The 27318-nt window shown below is 48.6% G+C and overlaps 1 protein-coding gene across 1 annotated transcript in view; it reads left to right on the forward strand.

The window, feature by feature from the left end:
• The window catches only part of AFF1 (ALF transcription elongation factor 1), a 93156-nt gene that overhangs the window by 54244 nt on the left and 11594 nt on the right, over positions 1 to 27318 (forward strand). The window contains exons 4-12 of the mRNA XM_084266600.1: positions 7293 to 7337; positions 8521 to 8607; positions 9620 to 9656; positions 10046 to 10097; positions 14772 to 14826; positions 14958 to 14995; positions 16403 to 16559; positions 19627 to 20544; positions 23512 to 23609. Coding sequence (XP_084122726.1) covers positions 7293 to 7337; positions 8521 to 8607; positions 9620 to 9656; positions 10046 to 10097; positions 14772 to 14826; positions 14958 to 14995; positions 16403 to 16559; positions 19627 to 20544; positions 23512 to 23609 — 1487 coding nt within the window. The remainder of the gene's footprint in view (positions 1 to 7292; positions 7338 to 8520; positions 8608 to 9619; positions 9657 to 10045; positions 10098 to 14771; positions 14827 to 14957; positions 14996 to 16402; positions 16560 to 19626; positions 20545 to 23511; positions 23610 to 27318) is intronic.

Consider the following 27318-nt stretch of genomic DNA (forward strand, 5'->3'; position numbering starts at 1 on the left):
TCAGAAAAAAAGGTGGGTGGAGGAAGCTGGGTTTCAGATCATTGGACCTGTCTGTATTCTAATCTGATTTGTGATACGGAGCATGTAAACATCCTCAGCACAGAATCTGCTTGGTGGTCCTCAAGATGGCATCTGAAAACCTTGATGAACATAGGAGTTTATGCCTTTTTTTTGATCAAGAAGGTAATTTGAGCTTCAGATCTTGGCAGCCTTCTCCAGTACATGGCAGAACATCATTGCATCCATAACCAACATTGGTAGCGGCTTGGTTACAGTGTGTGTTGTCTCTTCTGTCGGCTGGGTCATCTGGAACCAGGCTCTGCCTGTGTATGCATCGTGCATTCATCTGAAATGTGGAGAGGGTGGATTTTTAACCACACAAAAATGCAGGTGGAAAGTTACGTTGAAGAGTAAGTTAGCATGCCATACTATCCCTACAATGGCTTGTATGTGAGTAGGAGAGTCCGGCTCCGAGTGAGTTAAGTACTGTTCCCAAGGGCATGGAGCAATAGGATGAGGGGTGATGGGTTTAAACTGGAAAAGGGGAGATCTAGGTTGGGTATTAGGAAGAAGCTCTTCACTCTGAGGGTGACACTGGCCCAGGCTGCCCAGAGAGGTGGTGGCGTCCCCATCCCTGGAGACATTCAAGGTCAGGCTTGATGGGGCTCTGAGCGACCTGCTCTAGTGATGGTGTCCCTGCTCACTGCAGGGGTGGGACTAGATGATCTTTGAAGATCCCTCCCCACCTAACACATTCTGTGAAATGGAGAAGCCCCTTGTTTGCACACGGGATGTCAGAGGCATGGCTCTGACCAGGCTGTGACAGCAGAAGCATGCAAATAAGCAGAAATAAGCAGTCAGGTGGAAGTTACTGGGATGAGAAGGAGCAGAAAGGTCTGTGACACCTTAACGTGTGCCTGAAGGGCAGCCTGTATCCGTTCCAGTTAGTGTCTGCTTCCAGGCCTCCTGGTCCTGTCTCTGTGCAGTCTGTACGTGGTTACTGCTGCTGGCGTTGTTTGAGCCCACGCGTCTCCGTGGTGCCACTGACATGATGCATGGCCAACTCTCTCTTGGAGATGATTTTTGTTGACAGCTTGCTTGAAACTATTTTGCCATAGCTGCCTGACGAGTCAAGCTGCTTGAGAACAGGGATAAAGCTTCAGTCCTCCACTTCTTAGTGTGGCCAGCAGATCGAGAGAGGGGATTCTGCCCCTCTGCTCTGCTCTGGGAGACCTCACCTGCAATTCTGTGTCCAGCTCTGGGGCCTTCAGCACAAGGACATGGACCTGTTGGAGCTGGTGCAGAGGAGGCCGTGAGGATGATAAGAGGGCTAGAGCACCTCTCCTGTGAAACCAGGCTGAGAGAGCTGGGGTAGTTCATCCTGGAGAAGGCTCCAGGAGGATCTCCGAGCCCCTTCCAGTCCCTGAAAGACCTACAGGAAAGCTGGGCAGGACTGTTTGTAAGGGCATGGAGCAACAGGATGAGGGGTGATGGCTTAAACTAGAGCAAGGCAGGTTTAGATGAGACCTGAGGAAGAAGTTCTTCACTCTGAGGGTGGTGAGACACTGGCCCAGGGTGCCCAGAGAGGTGGTGGAGGCCCCACCCCTGGAGACATTCAAGGTCAGGCTTGATGGGCCTCAGAGCAACCTGCTCTAGTGAAGGTGTGCCTGCTCACTGCAGGGTGGGACTAGCTGGCCTCTGAAGGTCCCTTCCCACCTAACACAGTCTGGGATTCTATGATTGATTCCACATGAGAACCATATGGTCCTTCAGCTCCGTTTGGCACCTGTGTCAGACAGACAGGGATAAAAATGTGCTGTAGTTTTTACTGGAAAACTACCTTGTAAAAAAAGAAGCAACCTTAGAAGCTCTTCAGCTCCATCTTCATCACCAGAACCAGCACTGCTTATTCCTTGGCATATCTGTGGCAAAACCTTATTTTTTAAAATGTAATGTGTTTTGGGGTTGGTGTTTTGTGTATTGGGGTTTTGTTTAGTTTCCCAGCTTTGGCCAGTGGTGACTGCATCGTACCCAAGAGGAGGAAGCTGCTTTCTCAAGGATCCTTCCAACATGTCCCTTGTTTTCCTTTTCCTCCTCTAGCCGTCCCACTGAGCTGGAGGAGCAGGATGTTGGTCTCTCCTCCTGTGACAGTCTAGTATGTGTAGCTGTGTTGGAAGGAAAAGAACAAGAGTGGGAGCTTTGATGCTGTCCCATTCTCATGTTCCTCCCTGATACCAGGGCACCACACTGCCCATGTCTGACAGCTAAATGCCTGGCCCACATGCCATCAAGGCCATGGGACATCTTGTTGGCGTATCACGTGTTTCCTCAAGCAGTTTAACCTCGTCTTGGGTGGTTCCTTATCCCAATTTCCTCATTCATCTCTCTTTAGCGTGTCTGGTGGCATGAGCAGAGCTCTGCACTCATGGAAGCATGTGGTTTTCTTGGAATTGCTCATGAAGAGAGGACTTGGAGGTATCTCTGAGAGCTTGGTCATGCAGTTGCTTTGCAGCTTGAACCAAGTGCCTGCCCAGATTTCAAATTGTTCTCTAAATCCCTGGCTCAGGCTCTTCTTTTGTGGGTACATGCACAAAAGTAGTTGTAGTAAAGGCAGACTAGATCCTCATTGGAAATTCTGAGGCTTCTGATGTTTGGGTAGATGCTTGAAACAATATTGGCCCAACTCCTGAAGTCTTTTTCAGCTCAGGATTGAAGTAGTGCTGAGTCTTTCAGTGGCTGGGGCTGGAGTTGACTTTTAATGGGTCACATCAGCAAGACCCCAAACTATGGGGCAGGGATCACATGAAATGTTTCACAGCCAAACTTCTAATGGATGTTTTAACTCTTAATTCTGCTGCTTCTCACCTCTTTCAGCAGAAGGGAAGCCACTTCTCACGTGATCGAATGCGTTACAGTACAGGAGATAAAACTTGACCTTCCTTGGGGAAGGCACGATGCTGTAGAGCAAAGCAAAACCAGGGCTCTGTCTTGACAGGTACAGCGTGTGATCATGCAGATGAGGATTCCTTCAGGTCCCTAATCTTTGAGTTGTTCATGTTCTGATAAAGTGAAAGCATCCATGTCTTTATTACCCCGGTAAAGAAACTGCGTTAACGTCTTATCACCCAAGCGCGTGATGTGTGTCTGTATCTGTGCTTTCTGTAACCACGTGGCAGCTTTCTGGAGACATAATGTTGTGTGTGTGTAAGTGAGCAGAAAGAAATGCTGAAACCTGTAGGAATTCATCAGCTGATCTCTCTGAAATAACTTCTTCAACTGTGTTTTCCCAGAAGGAAAACACACGTACGGCAGCGCTGTCTGAAACGGCTCTGTTGTTCGTCATTTGGGTGATGGACTTGCTGTATTCACAGAATCACCAGGTTGGAAAAGACCTTTAAGATCATTGAGTCCAACTGTCCCTATTCTGTGGTGACACAGATCTCTAAGTACCTCATCTCCCCATCTGTTAAACACATTGGAGGTCTCCAAAGCGGTTGTACCTACAGGAAACGCTAAATGAAACCGTGCGACTTCTTAAAAAAGAACAGTTTCAGTGTGGTTTTAGCCCTGAAAACTGTCTTTGTGTACCCCTCTCAAACAGTCTGTGACTCTCATCTGAAGAGAAGATGTTTCACTGTAGATTTGACACGAGTGTCCAAGTCCATTTTTTGGGGGATGGCTTCGTTTGCTCTTGGTGCTTTGCAGCTGGTGAAAGCAAGTTCAGTTTGTCAGGCTCGGGGTGCAGTGGGATGGCAGCACTGAGATGAAGGATACCTGAAAGCCCGTGTCCTTCAGGGAGCATCTCCAGCAGGGATGTGGGCTTCTGAGCAGCTCTTGTGGCTCTGGGAGTAAACTGCTGGCCAAAGGTGAAAGCAGTATTGAGCATTCCTGAGACCTCCTGTATCTAACTGTTGGAGAGGGGTCAGAGGAGCCACAGAGATGGTCAGAGGGCTGGAGCAGCTCCTCTGCGGAGAGAGGCTGAGGGAGCTGGGCTGGTTCAGCCTGGAGAAGAGAAGGCTGTGCGGGGACCTCATTGCAGCCTTCCCATCCCTGAAGGGAGCAGAGAGACAGGAGGGGAATCAGCTTGTTCAAGGGCAGAGACTGGTAGGACAAGGGGGATGGAGTGAAGCTGAAGGAGGGAAGGGTTAGATGAGATCTTAGGGGGAAGTTCTTTGCAGAGAGAGTGGTGAGGGGCTGGAACAGGCTGCTCAGACAGGTGGTGGGTGTCCCATTGCTGGAGGTGTTCAGGGCCAGGTTGGGTGGGGCCCTGGGCAACCTTGTGTAGCTCCAGGCCTGGAGGTTGGTGTCCCTGCCTGTGGCAGGGGGTTGGAGCTCTGTGCTCCTTGGGGTCCCTTCCAACCCAGACCAGTCTGTGATTCTGTGATCTCCAGAGCTGTGCATCCTTGGGGGTGTGTACTTAAACCTCATGTCTTAAAAACCTCCACCCAAACCAGAGGCCCTTGTGCTGTCAAAGCCTTTGCAGTACTTGCTCACTGTCAGGCACTTACTTTAAATTTTGTGCCACAAAGAGGACAGCAGGTTCTGCTGAGCTGCTGGCCCCGCATGGAACAGCAGAGGGGCACCAAGCCTGAATCCTCCTGACAACAGTTATGATATGTCCTCCTGACAAATGCACTATAAATTCCTCACCCTGTGTAAACCTGTAGCAATTTCAAAGCCTCTTCAGGCTTCTGTGAAAGCACTTGAGGAAGGGGTAGGAGTTGATGGGCAGGGATAAGAGAGGTCCAAGCTGGCTGCTGCTGCTACTCTCTGATTTTCAGGTTAATTGAAACCCACTCTTGTCACCTCTTATCACCTCATAAAACTTAAATTTCTGAATTGGGAGAGGCAAACTGATTCTAGTTTGTTGCAATCACAGCATCACAGACCATCAGGAGTCCAGAAGGGACCTGGAAAGATCTAGTCCAACCCCCCTGCCAGAGCAGGATCACCCAGACTAAATCACACAGGCGAGTTTGAATGTCTCCAGAGAAGGAGACTTCATTGTAATCCATCCATTGTAAATCCGTGTGTTGTAAAGAGAGGTTTTGGAATCCTTTATCCAGGCAGGATCTTGACTGCTTAGCTGTTTTGTGGAAAGGGTTTTTACAGTGATGGATGCCCCAGGAGCTCTCTGAACCAATCTACTAGTTGAATGCTGCTTTTCTCTACCACACGATACAAATTTCTGTGCCTGCTCTTCACTGCTTCTTAAATTAAATAGTAAAAATAGTAAATTAGGTGGTTGAGCTGCCAGGTTGTGTTTGCTGAGAAGAAAAAGAGAGGAAAAGAGGGATGGATTCCTTTTTGGTACCATGAAGTACGAAGCATGCCAGTCTCTTGCCCTGTGGTCGACGTTCCCTGCTGTTTGCTGTCCCCCTGCCCTCCTGATACCTGCCATGGGGTGCTTCCACAGGCCCTGCTGCATCCCAACCCCTCGCTTTCATTTGTGTAACTCATCTGGCCTCTCCTCAGCTCCCATTTGTCTCGGGGTGAGCAAGGTCAGAAGCAGTTATCCGTGCGTGATTTCCCAAAGAAAAGTCAAATCTCTGTCAGACGAGCGCTGCCTCGATGAGAGCTTTATGGAGACACAGACAAATGAGGCTGTAGGGAAAAGAGATTCTTCATCTCCTCTTCTCCCTCCAAGGTAAACAGCACAGCATATGGGAAACAGATGAGCGACCTCGCTGCCAGAGTGGGAAGGACGATGCTTTTTTACTTCATTAAAGCCTCTGCTTGCTTTGCTGTTCACCTTGTTTTGGGGAAAATCCTCCTGATGGGGCACAGCAGCTCTCTGCCCTCTTCCTTTAACACAAGGAATGTTTTCTTTGCCTTTACCCTGTCAGCAGTTGCGCCGGACGTTCCCAGTGAATCTCTTGTTTAGAGGCAAGAAGCTGGTCTTGGATGCACTTGGCTTGTTGTCATTACTCAGCTCCTTGGTGGTTTTTCATTTCCATTTCCTTTAATGGCACTAGTTATGGGAGGATGGGTAAACAACAGGTACTCTCCAAATGCATCCTTGCTTAGTAGAGGACAAGCTGACCCATTGAAGTCATGTTCCCCATGGCCAGTTCTTCCCAGTGTGTGGAAGAAGCATCGGTCCTGCCACAGAGCATCCCCAGCACTTTGTGCCACTGGTGGGGCTGGAAGGAAGGAAGGGTGCTGCTGCAGCATCCCCTCCCGCTGTGCGCAGCCCAGGCACGGGGCAGGAGGTTTGTGTCAGGGGGCATCGCCTCTCGCCCTGGCTGTGTGGGTGCCATGGGGAGCAGGAGGCATTTGCTGTGCTTGTCCCAGCCCCTGCCTGGCCCGGCAGCGCTCACGTTGCTGATGCACGGTGTCACGTGTGCACGTGTGCACAGAGAGGGGGGAGGCTCCTGCCAGGAGCTGCTGAGCGGTTGTGCTGATACATTAAAAGCAGATTTATGTGTTTGCACAAGCTGCAATGTCTGCTGCTCGTTATGTAACTGGCAAATATTAGCGTTCGCTTTGTACTCTTCCCCGGAGCTTCGTCATGCCTGGGCTCGCGAGCTTGGTTGCAAGCAGCTGCAGGCACTGCTGCGGCTGAGGTCCCCTTTGGGTGGCATTGCTGGCATGCCAGGACCCAGACAGCGAGCTGGCCTCTCATCAGAGGTCCTTACCATGCTGCTGCTGGGACCCCTGGCCCTGCCAGGCAGGCACGAGGTGGTCACTGCCTGGGCTCCAGCAGAATGGAGTAGAAGGAGATACATGGGCAGTGCCTCCATCCAGATCCCAGTCCTCCACAGGCTTTTCCAGAACCCCCCATGTTGCTCCTCCCCGTATGTGGTTTCATTCTGAACTGCACCGGTTCCAACTGGTGTTCCCACAAATCTGGGAGCTGGCATGCCAGGGCCTAGCACATGATTCCTCCGCTTAAAGCCACCTCTACTTTGTCTTCTCTTGGGGGTTTATACCAGCCTCCTCTTCTGCCAGGTCGCCCTTGAGTGCTCAGCAGGACATGAGGGCGAAACAAGAGGAGTCCTGTCAGCCCAACGAGCCCGTTTAACAAGCTCTGCTTCACTCAGGTATCAGAAGATACCTGAATGTACCTTCTACTAAAGACTTGAACCCAACATGTTTAGTAGAAGTGCATTATTAACAGCCCTTCTGATGGGGCTCTTAATTCTTCCCAGCATTTTATTCTTAATGGCCTTCCATAAAATTGACAGAACTGTTGGTGAGCAAATGTTTGACTAGTGTGGCTGTTTGTCTTGTGGAGGTTGGTTAAAAAGAATCAAACCCAACTAATGCCGCTTCCCTCTTTCTCCTTGTAGCAAACCTTCCCCAGTGATGTCCACTCCATTGAAGACATTTTGAAGGTGGGTGCTCTTTAACAGACTGCTGCGGGTGCATGTATTTTGCACGTGGTGGTGGGTGTGTGTGTGTGGATATTGCTCTGCTTTCATCAGTGGGTGTTGCAGTCACTAAAAATGTATTTTGGGGTACACCATGGAGGCATTAGCCCTGGATCCCACTAGAATTCTAAGACCAAGAAGTAAAGATAAAAGTTAGCCCTGATCCCACTGGAATTGTAAGACTGGCCTTTCTGTCAGTGTGGAAGTGTGATGCGGCCTAGTGCAGTAAGAGCAACACTGAGACCTGCAACAGCCAGAGCTGCTCCTTGGTTGGGTCAGGGGTTCCCGTGGCTGAGCACTCTTCTTCCAGAGGCACAAATGAGTGTTTTAGCCATGTTCAAGGCAAAGATCCTTTCCATGGTAGGCCTTTCATGGAAAGCTGTAGCAGGCTCACCCAGCCCCAGCCAGCCCCAGCCCCAGCCGCGGTGCTGGGAGAGACAGGTTGGAGGCTGATCTCGCCCACCAAGCCCTGTCCCATGGCTGTGGTGTTTGTCCTCTACTATCACCTCAACCATGGCTGAGCCTGAGCAGCAGGTACCTGGTAGTGATGGTGGGTGAGGGTAAGGGCAAAGGAACAAGGCAGAAGGATTCCTGAAAGCCTAGCACATGGGGCGGTCCTGCTCTTTGATTTGAAACCACATCCCAGAGCTCTGCGTCAAAGGCGCCTTGCTCAGCCAGAGCAACAGCCGGTGTTTCAGGTGAAATAGCTTGGAGAAGGGCTGACAGGGCTCTCCACCAACCACCTCAAGTTGTGAAAAGCCTTTTGGAGTGGTGTTACTGCAAGGGGATATGAGAACTTTTGTAATGGGAAAGCCCTGCACTTTAAAACCCCCGAGAACTACTCATACATGGGGTTTATTTACTTTTCCCTTTATTAACCACAATAGCTGTGAGGCTGAGGCCGAATCCTGCAAACACAGTAAGTACTTAACTCTCTACAAGCTGCACTGAGGTTGCTGCACCTTGGGCTGTGCTGAGTAGGCTTGCCAAAAAGGAGCAAGTCCTCACCGTGGTCTGCCTGCCCTGGTATGGTCAATTGGGCCTCCAAGGACTTTTCTTAGTAGATCCATGTGAACCTCTTAAGCGTAAAAGCTTGCCTCTGTGCATCAGCAACAATCCTGTAAGCTGCTTCTCAATCTCTTTCCAGGAAATGACCCACTCATGGCCACCTCCCCTGACAGCTATTCATACGCCCGGTACAGCAGAGCCTTCCAAGTTTCCCTTCCCAACAAAGGTACAACACCCCTTTTTTTTTGCTAGGCCTTTTGATAAGGTAGAAGAGAGCTTTCTAGCCCTTTGCATATGTGTTCATCTGGGTTTTGTCCTCTTGTTGTAGATAAAGGCTGTTAGGAGAGATAATCTTTAGAAGAAGTCAGATAAATTAAAGCAAGATGGATCTCAAGTTGTACAAGAGCTGCTTGCAACACATTGTTTTACCAAGAATTCGATCAGATTGTGCTTCTCAGTAATCTTTTTGAGTGGGCTGTATGGCAGCACAATTATCTTCTGTACTATTTTTTATGCAAGCTTTGTCATTTTTAGAGCTGTTAAGATGTTTGGGCCAGAGACGAATGAATAATGTTTCGGTGCCAGTCGAGTGTGGCAGCTTTTCAGAAACATTTTAAGCGTCTCATCTCTGTTTGCAGCATGCAAAAAAAGATAATAAATTCTTGTCAACAAAAATATTTGCTGGCTGTGGCTGCCAGAAGGGTTTGGCAGTGCTTAGAATTAAAATATCTCATCAAAAATACACAAATACTGCTAATGTGTGAGCAACACATATCGTTCCATGGCTATGACAGGCCAGCTTAGGCTGTGGGACACCTCCAACTCACACTTTGACAAATCAAAGTATTTATTTTGATGAGTAATACATGGAAAGCAAATTGTTGATATTATGAGAAAGCTGGAGAAGGGAATGTTTGCAGGGCCATGGAGTGATAGGACAAGGGGTGTGATGGGTTTGAGATGAAGGAGAAGGGATTTACATTAGATATTAGGAAGAAATTCTTCCTTGTGAGAGTGAGGGGACACTGGCACAGGATGTCCAGAGTAGCTGGGGCTGCCCCTGGATCCCTGGCAGGGCTGAAGGTCAGGTTGGATGGGGGTTTGGGCACCGTGGGCTGATAGAGGGTGTGAGACTAGATAGGCTTTGATGTCCCTGCCAACTCAAACCAGGCTGTGACTCTATTAAGAGAGAACTTGCATATGTTATTCTCAATTTCCACTTTATCCTTTCTTTCTAGGAATCACAACACGTTGGATCTGTAGCACAGAATCAGAGTAAGTAAAAACCCAAAGAGAAACCACTGTTGTGTGTGTATTGAGTGCTGGCTTTGTGTGTGCTGTGTCTTGTACGCTGGGGAGAAGGTGAAATTGTTATGTTTGATTAAGGAGCCTGATTTCCTGCACTTTGTTGAACGGTGATGAAATTAGAAAATGCTGAAGAGATTGTATACATTCATTACCTTGAAATTAAGGCAGCAGTTCAGCAGAGAACAAACAGTATTTCATTAGGAAACCCCATTTGGAGTGGTGAATAATCTTCAGTGGCAAACAGTTAAAGTCTTGGAAGAAAGTGACTTTCTAATCTGATGCTCATGGGCTGTAGGGTTTAGAATAAGATCCGAGTGAAGGCAAATAAACCCAACAGATTCATTTTTGATTTGCAGAACAGTATGACGCACCTTCAAAAACGTTGCCTAGTTCTCAACCAACAATATCGTAAGTAACCAGACTCAGTTCCCATCTCTACTGTGCAGTTACTTAAAACAACCTGGACTGAAGGAAAAATTGGGTTATTTGATGATTCCCAAGATTAAGGTTTTATCAGTCTGATTTTTTTCTCGGAAAACTTCAATGAAGGGAATTTTCACCAACAGAAACATCACAGTTCTGTAATTATAATGGCTGTGCTAAACCAAAACTGAACCCACCCCCTCCCAAACTAATAACATAGCAGGGTGAAGGGGTGGGGGGTGGGTTCTCTCTTTTAATCTGTGGTTTCTTAGCATCTTGTCACACTTAGTGCTATTCAAACCACTAATATTGCATTCAACTGACCTAAATTATAAGGGATCCAAACGGATTCTGATCTATTCAGTATATCATTTGGAAGGCTGGGACAGCTACCTACAAAACCTCTGGAAACTAGGGGTGACATTGCAATAACCCCAGGAAAAGTTTTCATAAAGTGTTGTCTTAATTTTAGTCTTACTTAAAACCAAACTTACCCATCGACTTTCTAAAAGCCTCGATTTATTTTCTAATCCTGTGTAGCCAGTTGCAAAGTGAAGATAGAAAATTTCTATATAGCTTTTTTAAATAGTATTTAAGTATTTCTACTTTTCTTTATCTGTTTTCCCTCTCATGTGTTATCTTAGAAGAAAACCTCTTTGAATTTGAGTCTCAGTGTAAGATGATTATACACAATTACTGCAGAAGTTGGACAAGGCTAGGAAAGAGTGCTGACTAAGAAATTAATTGCCCCAATAGAAAACTTGGAAGTTGTTGGATAAAATAACTTTATATGTGGGTGAAAGTGGAGGTTAATTAGGTTAATTGCAGAAATTGCTTGGAAGTAGCTTTGTGTGGGCTGACGTGAGTTGCTGGGGATTAACCTGGCCAGATGGCAGCATTGAGAAGTAACAAATAGGAATCTTGATGTGTCTGGAAGGCGAAGGGATCTGCGTGCAAGGCAATTGCTGAACCATGAAATGCATCTATATATATTTTTATATATATATACATCAGTTCATGTGATACATCATGATCTCGGGTTGCTCCCTGATGTGTTGTTCCATGCAAGGCAGCAAACTACAGGCTACAAAGGTTACTCTGCTTGTTTTCCTTAGGAAAAATTTAATAAACTCAACCAATAAACCAACAAAACTGAGCTAAGTGACAAGTAAGAGGAAGAGCATCTCTCCATCTTGGTTGAGACTGTCGAATTTTGCACTCAAGCTCTGTAAGATCCATAAACCAACCCTTTCCATACTGTCCCGGTGTCATGCAGAGGAGTGCTGCCTCTCTGGGAGTGCGGAATAGTGTCTTAAGGAGGAGTCAACTGCTCCCTTAATCCATTCTTTATTTTGCTCTTCCTTCTCCCATTCCCAAACAATTTCTGGCAGTTTTCATTGTAGTATTAAAAATCCTGTTTCCAGCTGCTCCGGGCTCTGCCTTCCTTCTGGGTTACCCTGCAACCATCATCTTTACCTCAGCTCCTTGTAAAAATCCCTCTAGCTCTTCAGTCAAGTTTTCCAGGCAGCAGAGAGTGAATAGAATTTACTGTAGACAAAAACCTGCAGGTATTCCTTTCTTAGCCCAGAGGTCTGGAATTGTAAATTTGGGGGTAGCTCTGTCCTTAGCCAATACCTCCTCTCTGCTCAGCATCTTCACAGGCACTCAAAGAGCCAGCGCTCATCAACTGGGGACACTGGTACCCAGAGCAGGAGGAACAAGGCAGCAGCTTTACATCCAAAATTAAGTCAAGTGAGCTTTGCCTGAGGACTTCCCTACATCTTTCCCTTGAATTGATGCACCCCTTCTCTTTTTCTCTTTTCTTTTGGCCTTGTTTTTGTTTTCCTTGCTTTCTTTGCTCTTCAAAGCATGGGGCGCCTGCCTGAAAATTCAGCTGCCTGGAGAGTAGCTCACGTTACAAAGTGGAGCTGCCTGAAAACAAACAGCGTTTGTGCTGCTTAATTAGAAGTTGAAATCCCACCCCCCAGTGCATCTGTGTGCCCAAATTAGGCATTCAGCTTTACAGAGCGTGCGAGGGGCTTCCCAGATGGCTTTCCTCCTTGAATACAGCCCCCAAGTTAGCACCTGGCTGCGCTGGAATGAAAGTAGCCCTTTCTTTCTTTTAAAAACAGAGATGCCAAACTCGTCCTTGGTGATGCATCTTTAACCCATCTGGGAGAGAGGGACTGGCCTGAGCTTTCAGTGGGGTTGTTTGGCAAGCAAGACTCGTTTTAGTGCCACTTCTCTTGCTTAAAAGAGCTCTTTTTAAATAGCTTTACAGGAAGATTGATGGTTATGTGTATAGGCTGCAAATGAACAGGTCCTGCAAACGACAGCTCGGCATCTATTAACTCCTGAGTTAATTAAAGCATTAAAATTATTCAAGCAGATTTATTTTAACTAGGCTATCAAACAATTTGTTGAAGCATCCTTTTGGGGAACCAGGCTTTGTCTGTCCTTGCAGAAGTATTGTCTTGTTTAAAGTTTTAGTGTTCTTCCTGGATCCTAAGTTGAACTTAAGTATCACAAAATCACAGGGGTTGGAGCGGCCCTCCAGAGCCCATGGGGTCCACCCCCCTGCCAAAGCAGGGTCCCTAGGACAGGTCACACAGGTCGGCGTCCAGACGGGGCTGGAATCCCTCCAGAGAAGGAGACTCCACACCCCCTGGGCAACCCAGTAGCTGCAATGGTCTTCGATGCAGTGAGGCATTTTATTGCCAGGTGAAAAGGAATTTTAAAAGGATTTAAAAGAAGATGTAGGTAGTGTTTCCTCACATTACCCTCTTGCATCTGCAGGCAATGCATCTGCAGCTCGTAATTCTTAAAGCAAAATGAAGGCAAAACCACTGTCAGAGCTCCTCAGTGTAGCTGCAAGTTTGTTCCTTAACACCTTTGAAGGACGACTTCTCCTAATGGGTCAGGAAAAACAATTACAGAAGATGCATTGAGATGCCAGAAACGTTTGGCCAAACCACCCAGAAGAGCAGAGAGTGGCTTTATTGTTGCCATTCTTGTCTTTTCCCCCTCGTTGTGTCTCAGCGGAGCAGCGGTGAGCTGCTGCCGCAGCCCACGTGCGACGCTGCTGCGTGCTGGGCTGCCACAGTCCCTTTGCCTTCTCTAGGGAGCTCAGGGGCCTTGTTTTGCCAAGGTGGTGTCTCGTCCTCCCGCTTCCCTTCGGTGTTTACTCTGCAAGATAGAGGCGAGAGGTGATTTCCACTGAGAAGGTGTGTGAGGAAATGAGGCGGCCGCAGCCGGGAGGTGCGGTGAGGGGAGTCACAGGGGAATGGCAGAGCCAAAGGGCCTGGACAATGAAAGCACAGGGGGCTTCCCGAATGTCATCACTGGGGCACGGACAGTCTCTTCTGTGTTGGTGAGGGAGTGGTACTCGCAGAGTGTGGCCTCAGTACCTTCACAGGAGGTAGCAGCTGGGTTGGGCTCTGGTAGACAGAGGAGACATTTGAGGTGTCCTCATGCTGTCCTGCTCCCTGGACAAGGGCAACTTCAGCCCTTCTGGTACATGGGACCGTTGTTGAGTGTGAGGCTGGGCCAGCTTTGGCAAGAAACAAGCTAACTGAAGTGTCTCCATGCCTGTCAGCTGATAGGAGCATAAAAAAATTTGTCTAATAGCAGGGATAGCGTTTGAGTAAGGGAATTACTTAACTTGTTCAAGGTTTTTACTCTTCTGTTGTCAAGGAATCACAAAAGCAAACTGTGGGGGGTCGTTGATGTGACCCACAGAGCTGTACATCTCTGTTGCTCTGGTCATAATTTGAGGTGAAGGCTTGAAGGAGAGTTGAGGGTTTGTGTAGTTTTCCTTCTCCTAACAAGCACCAGGAACACTCACAGCAATGTGGTCCGCTGGGGGTCTTTCATATTTGTTTTCTTGCTGACAGATAGATTGGCATGAGGGGGTGGAGGCTTATTTTTCTTCTTTGGGCATGAGAAATGTATCTCACAAGTAGCCCATGGCTTGAAAGAAGGTTGAAATAAATGGAGTTTTGACCTGATTCATTAAAATCCCTGTCTTGGTTCCCAAGCTTGTCCCATTTTTGGAAAGCCACTTGGGTAATTCCCTGGGTCTCCAGCAAGAGTTTTGCCTGTCTCTTTATTCCAACTCCTTTTGGGATGCTTGGATGCTTGCCAAAGAGGGCGATAACGCTTTGGGAGAATTTTGGGTCCCTCCCCACAAATCCTTCCCTTCCATCAGCCTTTTGAGGAGCTTGGTGATGCATTGAAATCGCTGGCAGTCGTTGCCACCTTCAGGCAGAAGACTATATTAGGCTTTTGGAAGTATTTGCAGGCAGCCAGCCCTCTACTGTAGGGAGAGCATTGAGTGCTTGAACTTCTCAGTGCTCATGGTGACTGCTGAGATGTGTGGGAGCATGAAGCTCACCGTGTAGAGAAGAAATAGGAGGTAGGCTTGACCTTGGCAGTTGCTTATGTATGTGTGATAGACTTCCAACAGCAAAAGGCTGAGGTTGTGTGCTGTCATTTACTCACTCGTTCAGGTAATGACATGGTTTAGTAGATTTGAGTATGCTGAATGTTGAAAAAGGATGTGGGAGGTTGGTTTGTTTTGGCAAACCAAGTCTCTTTCAGTGTCTGCTGCTTGAAAATGTGTCTGCCTTGGCTGATATTTATCTTCTGGTTGTCTTTCAGAATGCTCCAGGACGACCTGCAGCTCAGTGATAGTGAAGAGAGTGGTGACGAACAAGTCAGTTTTAGATGTTTTATATACTAGGCACACAGACATCCCTTTAAATCATCATGACTCATTGCATTGTTCCCAGTTCCTTAAGCTAACCTTTCCTTCCCCTCTCCTCTTTGTTTTTGTGAACAAAACAGGTTGTTGAAAAGCCACCTTCTTCACTTGCTTCTCCAAGGTACAGGTTTGTTCCCAAACTACTAGGTAGACCAAATAAGGAGGATAGACAAAGCTTCTCTTTGTATATGGGGTAGATGGGTAAGGGTTCCTGGTTTCTCTTGTGAATCCAGGCTTTGGTTTCTAGCTGCCTAAAGCCACCCTTGAAAATTGGCTTCAGTTGTGTGAGGTTTTCTGGGAAGCTCCACCTAGAAATAACTAATCCAGGCATGCAGAGTTTTGCCTACGAACCAGAATTGTATTTCCCCAACTCTTCCCTCCTTTTCTTACTTTCCCTTCCAGTACTGTGCACGTAGATCATACTGGAGCTAATGGGATTTTCAGTTGTAGTGGTGGCTGAGGGGTAAATGCTTGTGGTTCAGGAGGATGCCCGAAACAGCTGAGTGGATGAAGACCAGAAGGGGTTTAGGTAGATCCACTGAGGCTGTTCCAGCTCCTCATAAGGCAGCAGGTTGTAAGCAGTGCTGTGCGTTGCGGGTCAGAAGCAATATTCAAGGTAGACTGAGCAGATCCATGCCAGCAGGAGAGGAAGAAAGATGGAGAAACCCAGAATTCTTCCTGCAGAAGAGCACTGACATAGATTTTTGGCTCGGTATCTGTATTCTTCAAGCATTGGGTAATGGTCTACAAAGTCAGACTTGCAGAAGGGCACGCTAATTCTTGGCATGATCTGCATCTCTGCAGGCTCTTGAAGTAGCATTCTCACGGTATCAGTCTGAATCAGTGAGGAGCATGCCCCAAAATCATACAGACGTGTCAATACTGATGTGGGGAACAGTTTTCAAAGTAAAAAAACAAACCCCAGCAAACATTTTGACTCTCTAAGCCCATTTCAAAACAAAAAGAAGCCATACATAAAAGTCATGGCTCTCCCTCAACTCCATGTGCTGCCTTTTGAGTAAGGGAGGGTCTTGCAAAGAATGGTGCTGCTCAACATACCTGTGAGCAAAAAGGCTGTAGCAACTTGACCAAGTAACATAGATGAAGAAGTGAAAGCTTGAAAGGGTGTGGGGAGAATACAGAAGAGAGAAACCATCCTGGAATGTGTGTTTCTGTCTTGTTTCCCTTTGTTGGAAGTTATTCTTCTGAGGGTTGGGGCTTTCAGAAAACCACTTGCCCTTTTCAGTTGTTTTTAAACTTTGGTGGGGCTAAATGCAGCTCGATGTTGTAGCAGTGACATCCTGCATTTACATACGTGTCTGCCTTGGGTTTATTATTTCTGGAGGGGTTTTTATTCTGGTGCTTTATCTTTCGAGTACGGCAGCGTATTCCTTTGGCCTTCTCCCCTTTCCTCTCAGTGCCAAAACAGGGGGTTTCAGTTTTATTTTTGAATCCTGCCATGTGGATAGAATAAGTAAGTAACCTTCCCCTGTGCTGTTTCTAATTTTATCTCCTGGTGGCCTTGCAGTGCCCTGCGGTCCCAGCCCAAGAGTGTGGCATCAGCACATTCCAGCAGCTCGGAGTCAGGGAGCACCAGTGACTCAGACAGCTCTTCAGACTCGGAGACCGACAGCAACTCCAGTAGCAGTGAAGGAAACGACCCTCCAAGAGCATCAGCCCCTGAGGTGAATGCAGATAAAGTACAGATGCTTCTGACTCTCTGCCATCTGTATGCAGTCAGGACAGGAGACCTGAAATATTGCATTGTTCAGGTGTCCCCTTGACATCTCTGCTGCATCATCAGACTTTTCTTGCCCTTTCTAGTGTTTCTCAGTGAAATTGCCCTTAGTAACAGCCTAATTAAGACTTCGATGTCTCTGACCTTGACGTGTTCCCTCTTCTCCTTTGGCATCAGTGTCTAGAATTCCTGGAGGAATTAGTGCCTTTGCTGGCCAGACACAAGCAAGGTGCAGACAAAAAGCACAGCTTCTCTTTAATATTTGAGGGCCACTTCTGCCCGTGCAGCTTTTCTGGGTGCTGAGGCTGTGGGGTGTCAGGCCAGTTTCCTGGACCATTATGAGGACCCGCCGCCTCCCCCATCCCTGCAGCTCCAGTGTCTTGAGTGACAGATTCAGCTTCTCCCAGATCGCAGCAGCAGAAGCGATGGGACTTACAGGAAGGGCTGGAATGTGCTTAGACTTTGCTTCTGTTGGATTTGGCTCAGATAGTGCTGCCCTGGCGTTTCAGAGGCTTTTGCTGGGAAAAGCAGGCAAAGAGAACTTGGGGCTTTAAAACTGCCTAATTAGGACCATGTATTGGTATTTTCTTTTCCTGCTGCAGAAGCTCTCATGTTCCATTGCTTCACATGGTTCCTGCAGCTTGTAGAGCATTCCCAGGCCAGTGGGAAGTATGTGGTTGTATCCTACGGACTGCAGCTGATGGAACCCAATCTGCTCTGCCCTCATGGTGCCCCAGCTGGAGTCCTGTGTCCAGAGCTGGGGCCCCCAGTGCAAGATGTGGGGCTGTTGGAGAGGGGTCAGAGGAGCCACGGAGATGCTCCGAGGGCTGGAGCAGCTCCCCTATGGAGAGAGGCTGAGGGAGCTGGGCTGGTTCAGCCTGGAGAAGAGAAGGCTGTGGGGGGACCTCATTGCAGCCTTCCAGTCCCTGAAGGGAGCAGAGAGACAGGAGGGGAATCAGCTGTTCAAGGGCAGAGACTGGCAGGACAAGGGGGATGAAGTGAAGCTGGAGGAGGGAAGGGTTAGATGAGATCTTAGGGAAAGCTCTTTGCAGAGAGAGTGGTGAGGGGCTGGAATGGGCTGCCCAGAGAGGTTGTGGGTGCCCCATCCCTGTGGGTCTTGAAGGCCAGGTTGGGTGGGGCCCTGGGCAACCTTGTGTAGCTCCAGGCCTGGAGGTTGTTGTCCCTGCCTGTGGCAGGGGGTTGGAGCTCTGTGATCCTTGGGATCCCTTCCAACCCAGACCAGTCTGTGATTCTATGCTGAGGGTTTTGAAGTATTGTCTCAAAGCCCAGAAACCTTGTCATTTATTTCTGCCCTGCTCCTACAGCCCTAGAGGATTTTGTTGGGGTTTTTTTTACCTTTGAGAGAAAACAAGCTCTGGGAAGCCCTATCTTTTAATCTCACACCTAATATACTTTACCCTTCCCCAGGAGGGTCTGTTACAGACTTTGCCTTTTGCAATGTGGGCGTCTTTGGAAGGAAACAGATGTTATACCTCTCTTTTACCTATTCCTGCCTGGCCTGTCCTGAAGATACTGGATTGTAAGATCCTGCTCAGTCTAGTGAAGTCCTAGCTGCCTGACATATTAACCATTTTAGCCTGGTTTTGTCTGGCAAACTGGTCATCCGTGGTGCTTGTGGAGCAAGCTAGTGCACATGGCCCATCTGTTTACAGTCAGTTCTTTTTGCAGAAGACTTGAAAACCTGTGGCAATAATTCCTTTCTGGTTTCTTTTAAAGTCACTTACTAGCCTTTTTTGGGAAAACCGAACAAAAACCTGTGTGATGGTGTAAGTCTCAGACCAGATAACCGATGGTAGAAGTGCTGCAGGGGGATATGCCACTTTCTGGTAGCTCCAGGTCCATTTTGCAAGCAGTGCTGAGGGCAGATGCCTTCCCAGATGTGTTGGGAGGACAGTACCTGATCCCTTTTTACAACTGTTATTATTTTATAACAACTATGTGCTTTGTGACAAAGCAAGGTGAAGCTTTCATGGAGACTGGTCTCTTACTGAGTGACAGGTAGGATGAGCAGGTGTTGGGGAGAGCTGTGCTACACGTTTGAGTCACAGGGAATCACAGAAGGTTAGGAGTTGGAAGGGACCTCAAAAGGATCACCCAAACTAAATCCCACAGGAACACCCAGGTGGGGTTTGAATGTCTCCAGAGAAGGAGACTCCCCAGCCTCTCTGGGCAGCCTGTCCCAGGGCTCCCTCACCCTCACAGGGAAAAAGTTCCTCCTTATGTTCCCATGGAACCTCCTCTGCTCCAGCTGCACCCGCTGCCCCTTGTCCTGTCGCTGCCATCCCTGAGCAGAGCCTGACTCCAGCCTCCTGACTCTCACCCTCTACAAATATATAGACATTGATGGGGTCACCCCTCAGTCGCCTCCTCTCCAGGCTAAAGAGGCCCAGTTCCCTCAGCCTCTCCTCATAAGGAAGGGGTTTCACTCCTTCCATCACCTTGGTGGCCCTGCACTGGGCTCTTTCAAGGAGTTCTATGTCCTCCTTGAGCTGAGGGGCCCAGAAGTGGACCCAGTATTCCAGGTGGGGTCTCACCAGGGCAGAGCAGGGGGGAAGAAGGACCTCTCTTGACCTACTAACCACCCCCCTTCTAAAACTCTCAAGGATGCCATTGGCCTTCTTAACCACGAGGGCACATTGCTGGTCATGGTCATCCTGCTGTTCCCCACAAACCCCAGATCCCTCTCACCTACACTGCTCTCCAACAGTCTAGTCCCCAACCTATACTGGTACCTGGGGTGGTTCTTCCCCAGATGCCAGACCCTCCACTTGCCCTTGTTAAATCTTCCATCCTGTGCAAATATGAGGTGTGTGAATGTGAAGTAAGGGTTGATGTCTACACCCTAGAACATCCCCCCTGTGACACGGACTTTCACTTTCGAGCTCTTTTAACAGCAGGGGGAAATCTGGCTGGGTTCTGGGAAGCTGTGCTAGGATGGAAGTGGCCCATAAAAGCATCAACAATGCATCCTTCCTTTCTCTCTTTGTCTGCAGCCTGACCCTCCAACTTCTAATAAGTGGCAGCTTGACAACTGGCTGACCAAGGTGAACACACCAGCAGTGCCAACAGAGAGCGTCAGCGAAGTCAGCCACGGGGATGGACACGAGGAGGGCAAGGAGCGGGGGCAAGGTGTCAGCAGCAATTCCTCCCACCAGCACTCCGAGCCAAGGGAGCCTCATCACAAGAGCTCCGGCCGAGCGGCCAGGGCTCCTCAGGACACTCATCTTCCGACCAAACCCAACAGCCAGAAGTCTCCTGTGTGCACCAAGGAGCCCTCACCCAGGCAGACTGTGGGTATTAAAAAGCCTAGCAAGGCCCTGGTCCGTGAGGACCCCAAGGGAGGCCTGAAGGTGGAGAGTGACCCAGGTCCATTTGAGGTGAGAGATCAGTCTTCGAGAGACAAGCCAAAAGTCAAAACGAAAGGGAAGCTGAAGTCCAGTGACAGAAAAGCCACGAAGCTGGCACTGCAAGAGCCTCCTGAGAACAGAAAGCACAAGAGCACCCACCAGGCCAACTCCAAACCTTTCTTGGATCCCAAGCTCATGAGAGATGGTGTACTTGGCAGTGCACGGGAACATTTCGCTCCCAGTCCCCTTCCTCAAGGGCAGGACACAACCCCCACCAGGACTAGTGGCCACAGGCCTGCTGCTGTTGCCAGAGAGGATTTTCCCAAGGAGAAACTCCCCTTGCCTGTCAAGGGGAAGAAGCTGCCTTTGCCAGTGTCGGATCCCCCAACCCCTCAATCCCTCATGGTGAAAATAGATCTCCCTCTTCTCTCAAGAGTCCCCCACCCCCCTGAGAAAGGCAGTCACAAGAAGAGAGCAGAAACCAAGGAAGTCGCTGGTGCAAGGAAGCAGGACTTGGAGAAGAAACTCACAGACACTCCTGACAAGCCTCTTCAAAAGAGGAAGGTGAGAGGTGGAGGTGGGTTTGTCCAAGGACCAAAAGTGGTGGTTATAAAACCCATGCAGAGAGTTCATTTCTGCTTCATGGGTCAGGAGCGGACCCCTTAATGCTCCTGTAAAGGTGTTACCAGCCTTCTTGAGGCAATGTGTATCCAGACTGTCTGCATATTCCCTGCTGAGCAAGCAAGAGGCCCTGGAAGCTGTCTGACAAATACTTTGGCATTTTCATTTCTTTTTTTTTTTCATAAATATATATATATATAATTTTATATATATATATAACTAGAAGATGCTACTTTTCTCAGATAACAAACCCCAGCCCTCCACATGGGAGGAGCTTTTGGCAGCAGGCAGTGTCAGCATCTGGCTGGCCAGCTCCCTGTAGCATCTGGGCATTTCTCCTGCTTTCAATCCAAGCAGAGCTTCACAGGGCTCCCCCTGCACCCCCTTTACAAGCAGCACGGTGTTTGAAGCACCTCCCAGACTGTGCAACCACCCCAATCCATTTAACATCTGGTGGGGGTGAGCAACTTGCCGGTAGCTTTTGGGGCTGCCCTGCTCTGTGGCTTTTGGTTTTGTCCACATGTACACCTTCTGCCACCTGTTAACTGTGCCACCACAGCCCATATAGTCTTCTCCTGTGTGGAGTGATTGATTTCCATGAAGCAGCTATGATTTCTTGCTTGTACCAAGAGGAATGAATTCCGTGGGTGTGAATGGTGTTACTACCAGGGGGGTGGCAGCAGCCCCGTGCCTTTTGCTTTCCCATAAACACAGGCTGTTAGCTGTAGGGAGCAGTCATCTCTTGCCCCTGGTTTGGATCTCAGTGTGTGGATAGGTACCTAGAAAACCTCTCTGTTTTTCCCTGGAGCTGCTGTAGCACTAGTGGCAATTCATGCTCAGAAGGTGCTTGTGTCCCTTAAGGGGCTTTCCAGAATCACAGACTGACAAGGTTGGAAAAGACCTTTAAGATCATCAAGTTGAACCATTCCTGCCCTATGCTGACCCAGATCTCTCAGCACCTCATCTCCCCGTCTGTTAAACACACCCAGGGGTGGGGACTCAGCCCCCTCCCTGGGCAGCCTGTGCCACAGCCCCACAACTCTGCCAGGGAAGAACTTTTCCCTCCCAGCTGAGCTGACCCTGCCCTGGGGCAGCTTGAGGCCATTCCCCCTCGTCCCATCTCCTGTCCCCTGGCTGAAGAGACCATCGCCCACCTCTCTGCACCCTTCTGGCAGGTCAGTGGAGGTGGGGAGAAGTTCTCCCCTCAGCTGAACACCAGGCTGAACACCCCCAGCTCCCTCAGCCGCTCCTCAGAGGATTTGCCCTCCAGCCCCTTCCCCAGCCTGGTTGCCCTTCTCTGGACACGCTCCAGGACCTCCGTGTCCCTCTTGTAGTGCATGCCCCGCTTTGCAGAGTCCTTCAGCTGTAACTCTTCTTTTCCCTTGAACCACAAGGCAGGGAGCTGCTCCCAGGTCTCTTGGAAAGCTGACTCCCAACGGAGCTGCGAAGGTACTTGCAGCTGGGCAGTTCACCAGCACCAAGAGTTGGCCACAGGCCATGCGGTCAATGGGTGTTCACAGTGGGTGTTCCAGGGCCCATGTATGTTTTTGGTCCTCCCCACAGAGCAGGTGGCATAGCACGTGTGGGTGAATAACCTTGGTTCCCACGTGGGTTTCATCTGGTCGTTGTCATTTTTGTCAACTTGCCGTGGTTGTGGGGGAGAATTGGGAAGGGCGGGGGAGCGGCGGAGAAACGTGAGAGACCCTGGCAGCCTCCCCCTTGCAGAGCTGCAGGAGAAGGGTAAACAGGCAGGCAGTCTGCTGCTTCTCCTGTTGTTCCAGTGACCCAAGAGAGGAGCTATTTGATGTTAGGCACATCTTCCTTTGCACTCTGACTGTCTGACTGCAGGAAAACCCACCTCAGCCTTAGCGGCTGCGTTATGTCGTCACGCATCCGTGTCCTTGGAGGCTCAGGCTTCATGGCAGCCAGCTAGGTCAGGTACAGCTGTCAGGCATCCTTTGCAGCAGCACAAAACTCAACCTGAGAAACAGTTAAGGACGCAATCTAGGGGCTGGAGCCTTGCCCTGAGTGTGCTGCCAGAAGCAGCATCCCTGCTGAGCACAACCCGCTGAGCTCCATCACAGGGACATGAACCTGCATTGACTCTCAGGAGAGAGACAAAGCCTGTAATGCTGTTGCCATCAGCCATGCTATGGGTAGGGGGCTTTCTTCTTATATTTTCTTGGCTTGTTTCAAATGCTTCTGAAGGTTTTTCTTCAGGTGAGCTGATGATTTGCTCAGTTTGTACTGTAAGATCTGTGGAGCACAGTTGATGAGTATGATTTATTCCCTCTCTGACTTAACAGCTCCTGTTCTTCTGGAAGGAAATGGCAGCAATTTTAATCTGACTGTTTAAAATTTCCCCCTTGTCAGATTTTTGTTGATAAACCCACAAAAACCTCTGCACATCTGGGGAATCGGAGGGCTGCCTGTCCTGTGAAGGCACTTTTCCCCTTCCCTTTGAAAAGGCTCATTGCAAAACACAATTGCTTGCAGCTCACAACATGGCCAGGAGGAATCTGAATACAATTCTGTACAATTCATACCAAGCAGGGGAAAAAAGCCCATCCACAGCAGATGAAATGCTTATTTTCAGCAGTGGAAGTGCCTTAATTTTGATTATTTCTAGCAAGAAGTTTAGCATCTCCATCTCTGCCATTACAAATTAATTAATCCATCCAAGCAAGAGTAGATAAAACATCACTTTAGGATACTTGTCAGTGAGTTTGAAATCCATATCCACTGTGCTCTGGGGTTCTACATTGTCAGTTCCAATATCTTAACTTTTTTTTTACCCAGAATCAATCAGATTTAGCTGTGGTTGGTCATACTTTACATGAACTTTGAAAACCTGAGTGGGTTTTTTTTTTTGTTTGTTTGTTTTATTTTGTTTTGTTTTCTTCCTTTTAGAGGGAGGTGGAGAAGGAGATCGATTGGAAGAAAATGAAATCAGGAAAAGAAACCAAATCGTTGCAGTCTTCATCTAAGAAAGACTCCAGTAAATCCACGTGAGTATATGGTGGTGGGGTGGCAGAAAGATGCATAAAACTGAGCCCCTCTTAAAAGGTTCAGGCAAGAAACTGTATCTCCTGTCCTTAACCTCATGAGTTTTAATGTGTCTTCTGAAACTCAACCTGCTGATGATTTGTCTTTGTGTCCTGGAAGCAACTGTGCAGCTGTGGGAATGCAACTGTTTTGCCATTTTATTTGGTTACAGATGTGATGTGGTACTTGGGTGTCACCCATCTTCCTCAGCCTTCCTAATGCTGAGGGTTAGGGGTCTAGTTAATCAGGGATAAGCTGATGTTTCCTGCTCGTCCTCCCGTGCTTCATTTACACTGCTGCAAAAGCTTTGTGTGCTGTGGCATTCGTCCTCAGCTCACCTGAGGTGGAGGTGAAGGCTTCACCATTGTAAACACCAACTTGTCCATCCTGCAGCTCACATTGTGGCTCAAAAAAACAAGTTTATCACAGAATCACAAGGTTGGGAAAGACCTTTAAGATCATTGAGTCCAACCGTCCCTGTCCTATGCTGACCCAGATCTCTCAGTACCTCATCTCCCCATCTGTTAAATGCAGCCAGGGGTGGGGACTCAGCCCCCTCCCTGGGCAGCCTGTGCCACAGCCCCACAACTCTGCCAGGGAAGAATTTTTCCCTCCCATCTGAGCTGACCCTGCCCTGGGGCAGCTTGAGGCCATTCCCCCTCGTCCCATCTCCTGTCCCCTGGCTGAAGAGACCATCGCCCACCTCTCTGCACCCTCCTGGCCTGTCAGTGAAGGTGGGGAGAAGGTCTCCCCTCAGCCTCCTCTTCTCAAGGCTGAGCACCCCCAGCTCCCTCAGCTGCTCCTCAGAGGATTTGCCCTCCAGCCCCTTCCCCAGCCTGGCTGCCCTTCTCTGGACTTGCTCCAGGACCTCCATGTCCTTCTTGGAGTGAGGAGCCCAGAACTGGACCCAGCACTCGAGGTGCAGCCTCACCAGTGCCCAGTCCAGGGGCACAATCCCCTCCCCAGACCTGCTGGCCATGCTCCAATCCACACATAGCTCAAAAAAAGGCTTTTATGCTGTGAGAAATGTAACTCCCAGTTGTACCATACCACTTCCTGTGGTAGTAAGCGGCCGTTTGCGCTGCTGTCTTGCAGACCAGACTCAGGAAACACAATCATATATATATATATATATATATATTTTGGCACAAATTTAATGTTAATTGGCTTGCAGGCAGCATGGTAGACTGCTTGCCTGCTTGGATGCAGGAGTCCTTTCCCCTTCTCCAAAGGACAGTTGTGATGATCTGTCAGCAGGTGATTGTCCTAGATGTTCTGGGGAGCGACAATTGTTCTGTGGGGTGTAGCACAGACTCACTCTGTACAGTAGTCAAGAGATTTCAGGGGGTGGCAAGAGAACTTGCCATCTAGTTGGAGATGTTCCTCCTCATTACATGGAAGGGTTGGACCATATGACCTTTAAATGTCCCTTTTGACCCAAACTCTTCTGTGGTTCTAGGTGAGTAAGCCTTGAGAGTTCAAGTAGCAATTATTTCTGCTTTCTTGAGAAATGGAGCTGGCCTTAAAACGCTTTTTAAAAAGGGAATCAGACTTGGATGATCTTTAAAGGTCCTTCTCAATCCAAAACCCTGCTGTGATTCTTTGAACTTCTTTGCCCTTGTCTTCCTCATTCTGGGTTCAGCTGTCACACTCATTTTGGGGAAGTTTGTGCTCTCACTGCTGGGGAAGCAGCAGAAAACTTGGTGCTTGCCATGTGTTTAATCAGAGCTTGTGGCCTTTGTTAAGGGGAGAGGATGAAGTGTACTGATGGAAGAAAGTCAGGCATTAACACTGGTATCTCTGCTCCACTCTGGGCTTTGGATAGCTCTTGCTGGCTGGCTACATAGTGACCATGCTGGGTGGGACCTGCCTTCTCCTGGCTCAGACTGGAGGTTGATGAGCTGGGTATTGCAGAGCTCTTGTTTTCTCACCTCACTGCTGGACTGGGATGCTCCAAAGTGAGTGGTTTTGTGGCTCCCCCTTTTTCTACACAAATGTAGGGGTAAAATGAGCAAAGCCTAGTCTGGAAAACAGATTTTGGGGAGGTAGGTGAGTAGGGATAAGGCAGCATTTTCCTTCTCTGCTAAAATGCTGTTGGGTTTCTTTTTTTATGCATGGGACCTGATGGACATGGAACCAGCATACCTACTTAATTGTGACTCTGTCTGGAATTTCAGGTGGCCTTTATGACCAGGAGTTTGTGTTCCAGCATAGCATTTGCCATGCTTCTGGCAGATCTGCTGTGGTTTATCCCATAATTTGCATACTGATGTACTCCCAGCGTCCTGGCTGGGTCTTTGTTAGAGCAAATGCTTCCAGCAGTATGTCCTCAAATGGAGGGAATGGAGACTTTATATGTCAGTCATGGGCTGCTGTGTTCAATTCCTGCCTGGTTGTGGCTTGAATTTGAGGTGTGGACTTGGATTGGTACATAAGGCTGTCCTGAGAGTGTGAGCAAACTGCTTTTCTGCAGAGAAAACATCAGTGTGCCCTTAGAGCAGGGAGACGCTGGGGCTGACGCTTCGATGGGAGAAGGGATATCACAGCTGTGGTGTTAATGGAAGGGCTTCAATTCTGGGCTTGGTTCCTCCCTTCTTCTCAGTGTAAACAAGCATCCTTTTAGTCAGGGTCCAGCTTCTGGAGTGGAAAGGATAGGATGTTGTGGTGGTGTAGGTGTTTTGGGCAGAGCAGACTTGGGATCAGGTCTGGGGATGCTGCTGTGCTCTGTGTAAAATAGTCCTTACCAGACCATCGAGGTAGTGAAGCTGAGGAGCACACATGGGTAGTGAGCAGGGACCCTGTGGTGGGAAAAGCAGGTTGTGGAAGAGGGGAGAGGACTATCCCATGAGAGGTGCTGTCATACTTCAGCCTCCTCACTGCACTGAACTTGGTTTCTGCCTTCTGATGTTGCAGTCCATGAGTTGGGATTCAGTGCTCAGTGATTTCTTGGGAACTGTGATAAGCTGAATAGAAATTATATGAATGATGGAATCATAGTCATAGGCTGGTCTGGGTTGGAAGGGGCCCCAAGGAGCACAGAGCTCCAACCCTCTGCCACAGGCAGGGCCACCAACCTCCAGGCCTGGAGCTGCACAAGGTTGCCCAGGCCCCATCCAACTTGCATAATTATAATTTATATTATATTATATTATATTATGATATAATAAGGAAACACGGTGTAGAGCCATTTGGTGCTGCTGGAGTTCTTCGATAAAACCTTCTCTTCAATGACGAGATACTCCTACTGTAGTGTTAAAGGTGATAGCATCTGCCACTTAAACACATTGTAAGTCTCTCTCACTTGAATCCTCTGGGCTGTGGAAGTGTTGCCTGGCTGAGCTGGCAGGTCTTAAAGGAACAACCCAGTTTAATTCAGTCAGAGCATGTACAGGATCAGGTGTCGGGGCGAGTGACTTGAACCATCGGAGAGATTTGCTGCCATAACAGGGAGAGACGGGTGGTGCTGCCGGTCATTTGCCTTGTGGGGTGAGTTCTCCCAGGGCTGTTGGTTGCTGTCACTGCCTCTCTTGCTCTCAGCAAAAAGGGACCTGTGTTGGAGGGATGTCTTTTTGGTAATGTCTTGATATTCTGGTTGTAAATCTTTACTCTGAGGACAAGTCCCTGAGGCTTTTTCCAACTTGTTGGTGTGTTGTGGGCAGTTGAAGGTGTGGT

The sequence above is a fragment of the Gallinula chloropus genome (assembly GCF_964237585.1).
Source record: "Gallinula chloropus genome assembly, chromosome: 7".
NCBI lineage: Eukaryota > Metazoa > Chordata > Aves > Gruiformes > Rallidae > Gallinula > Gallinula chloropus.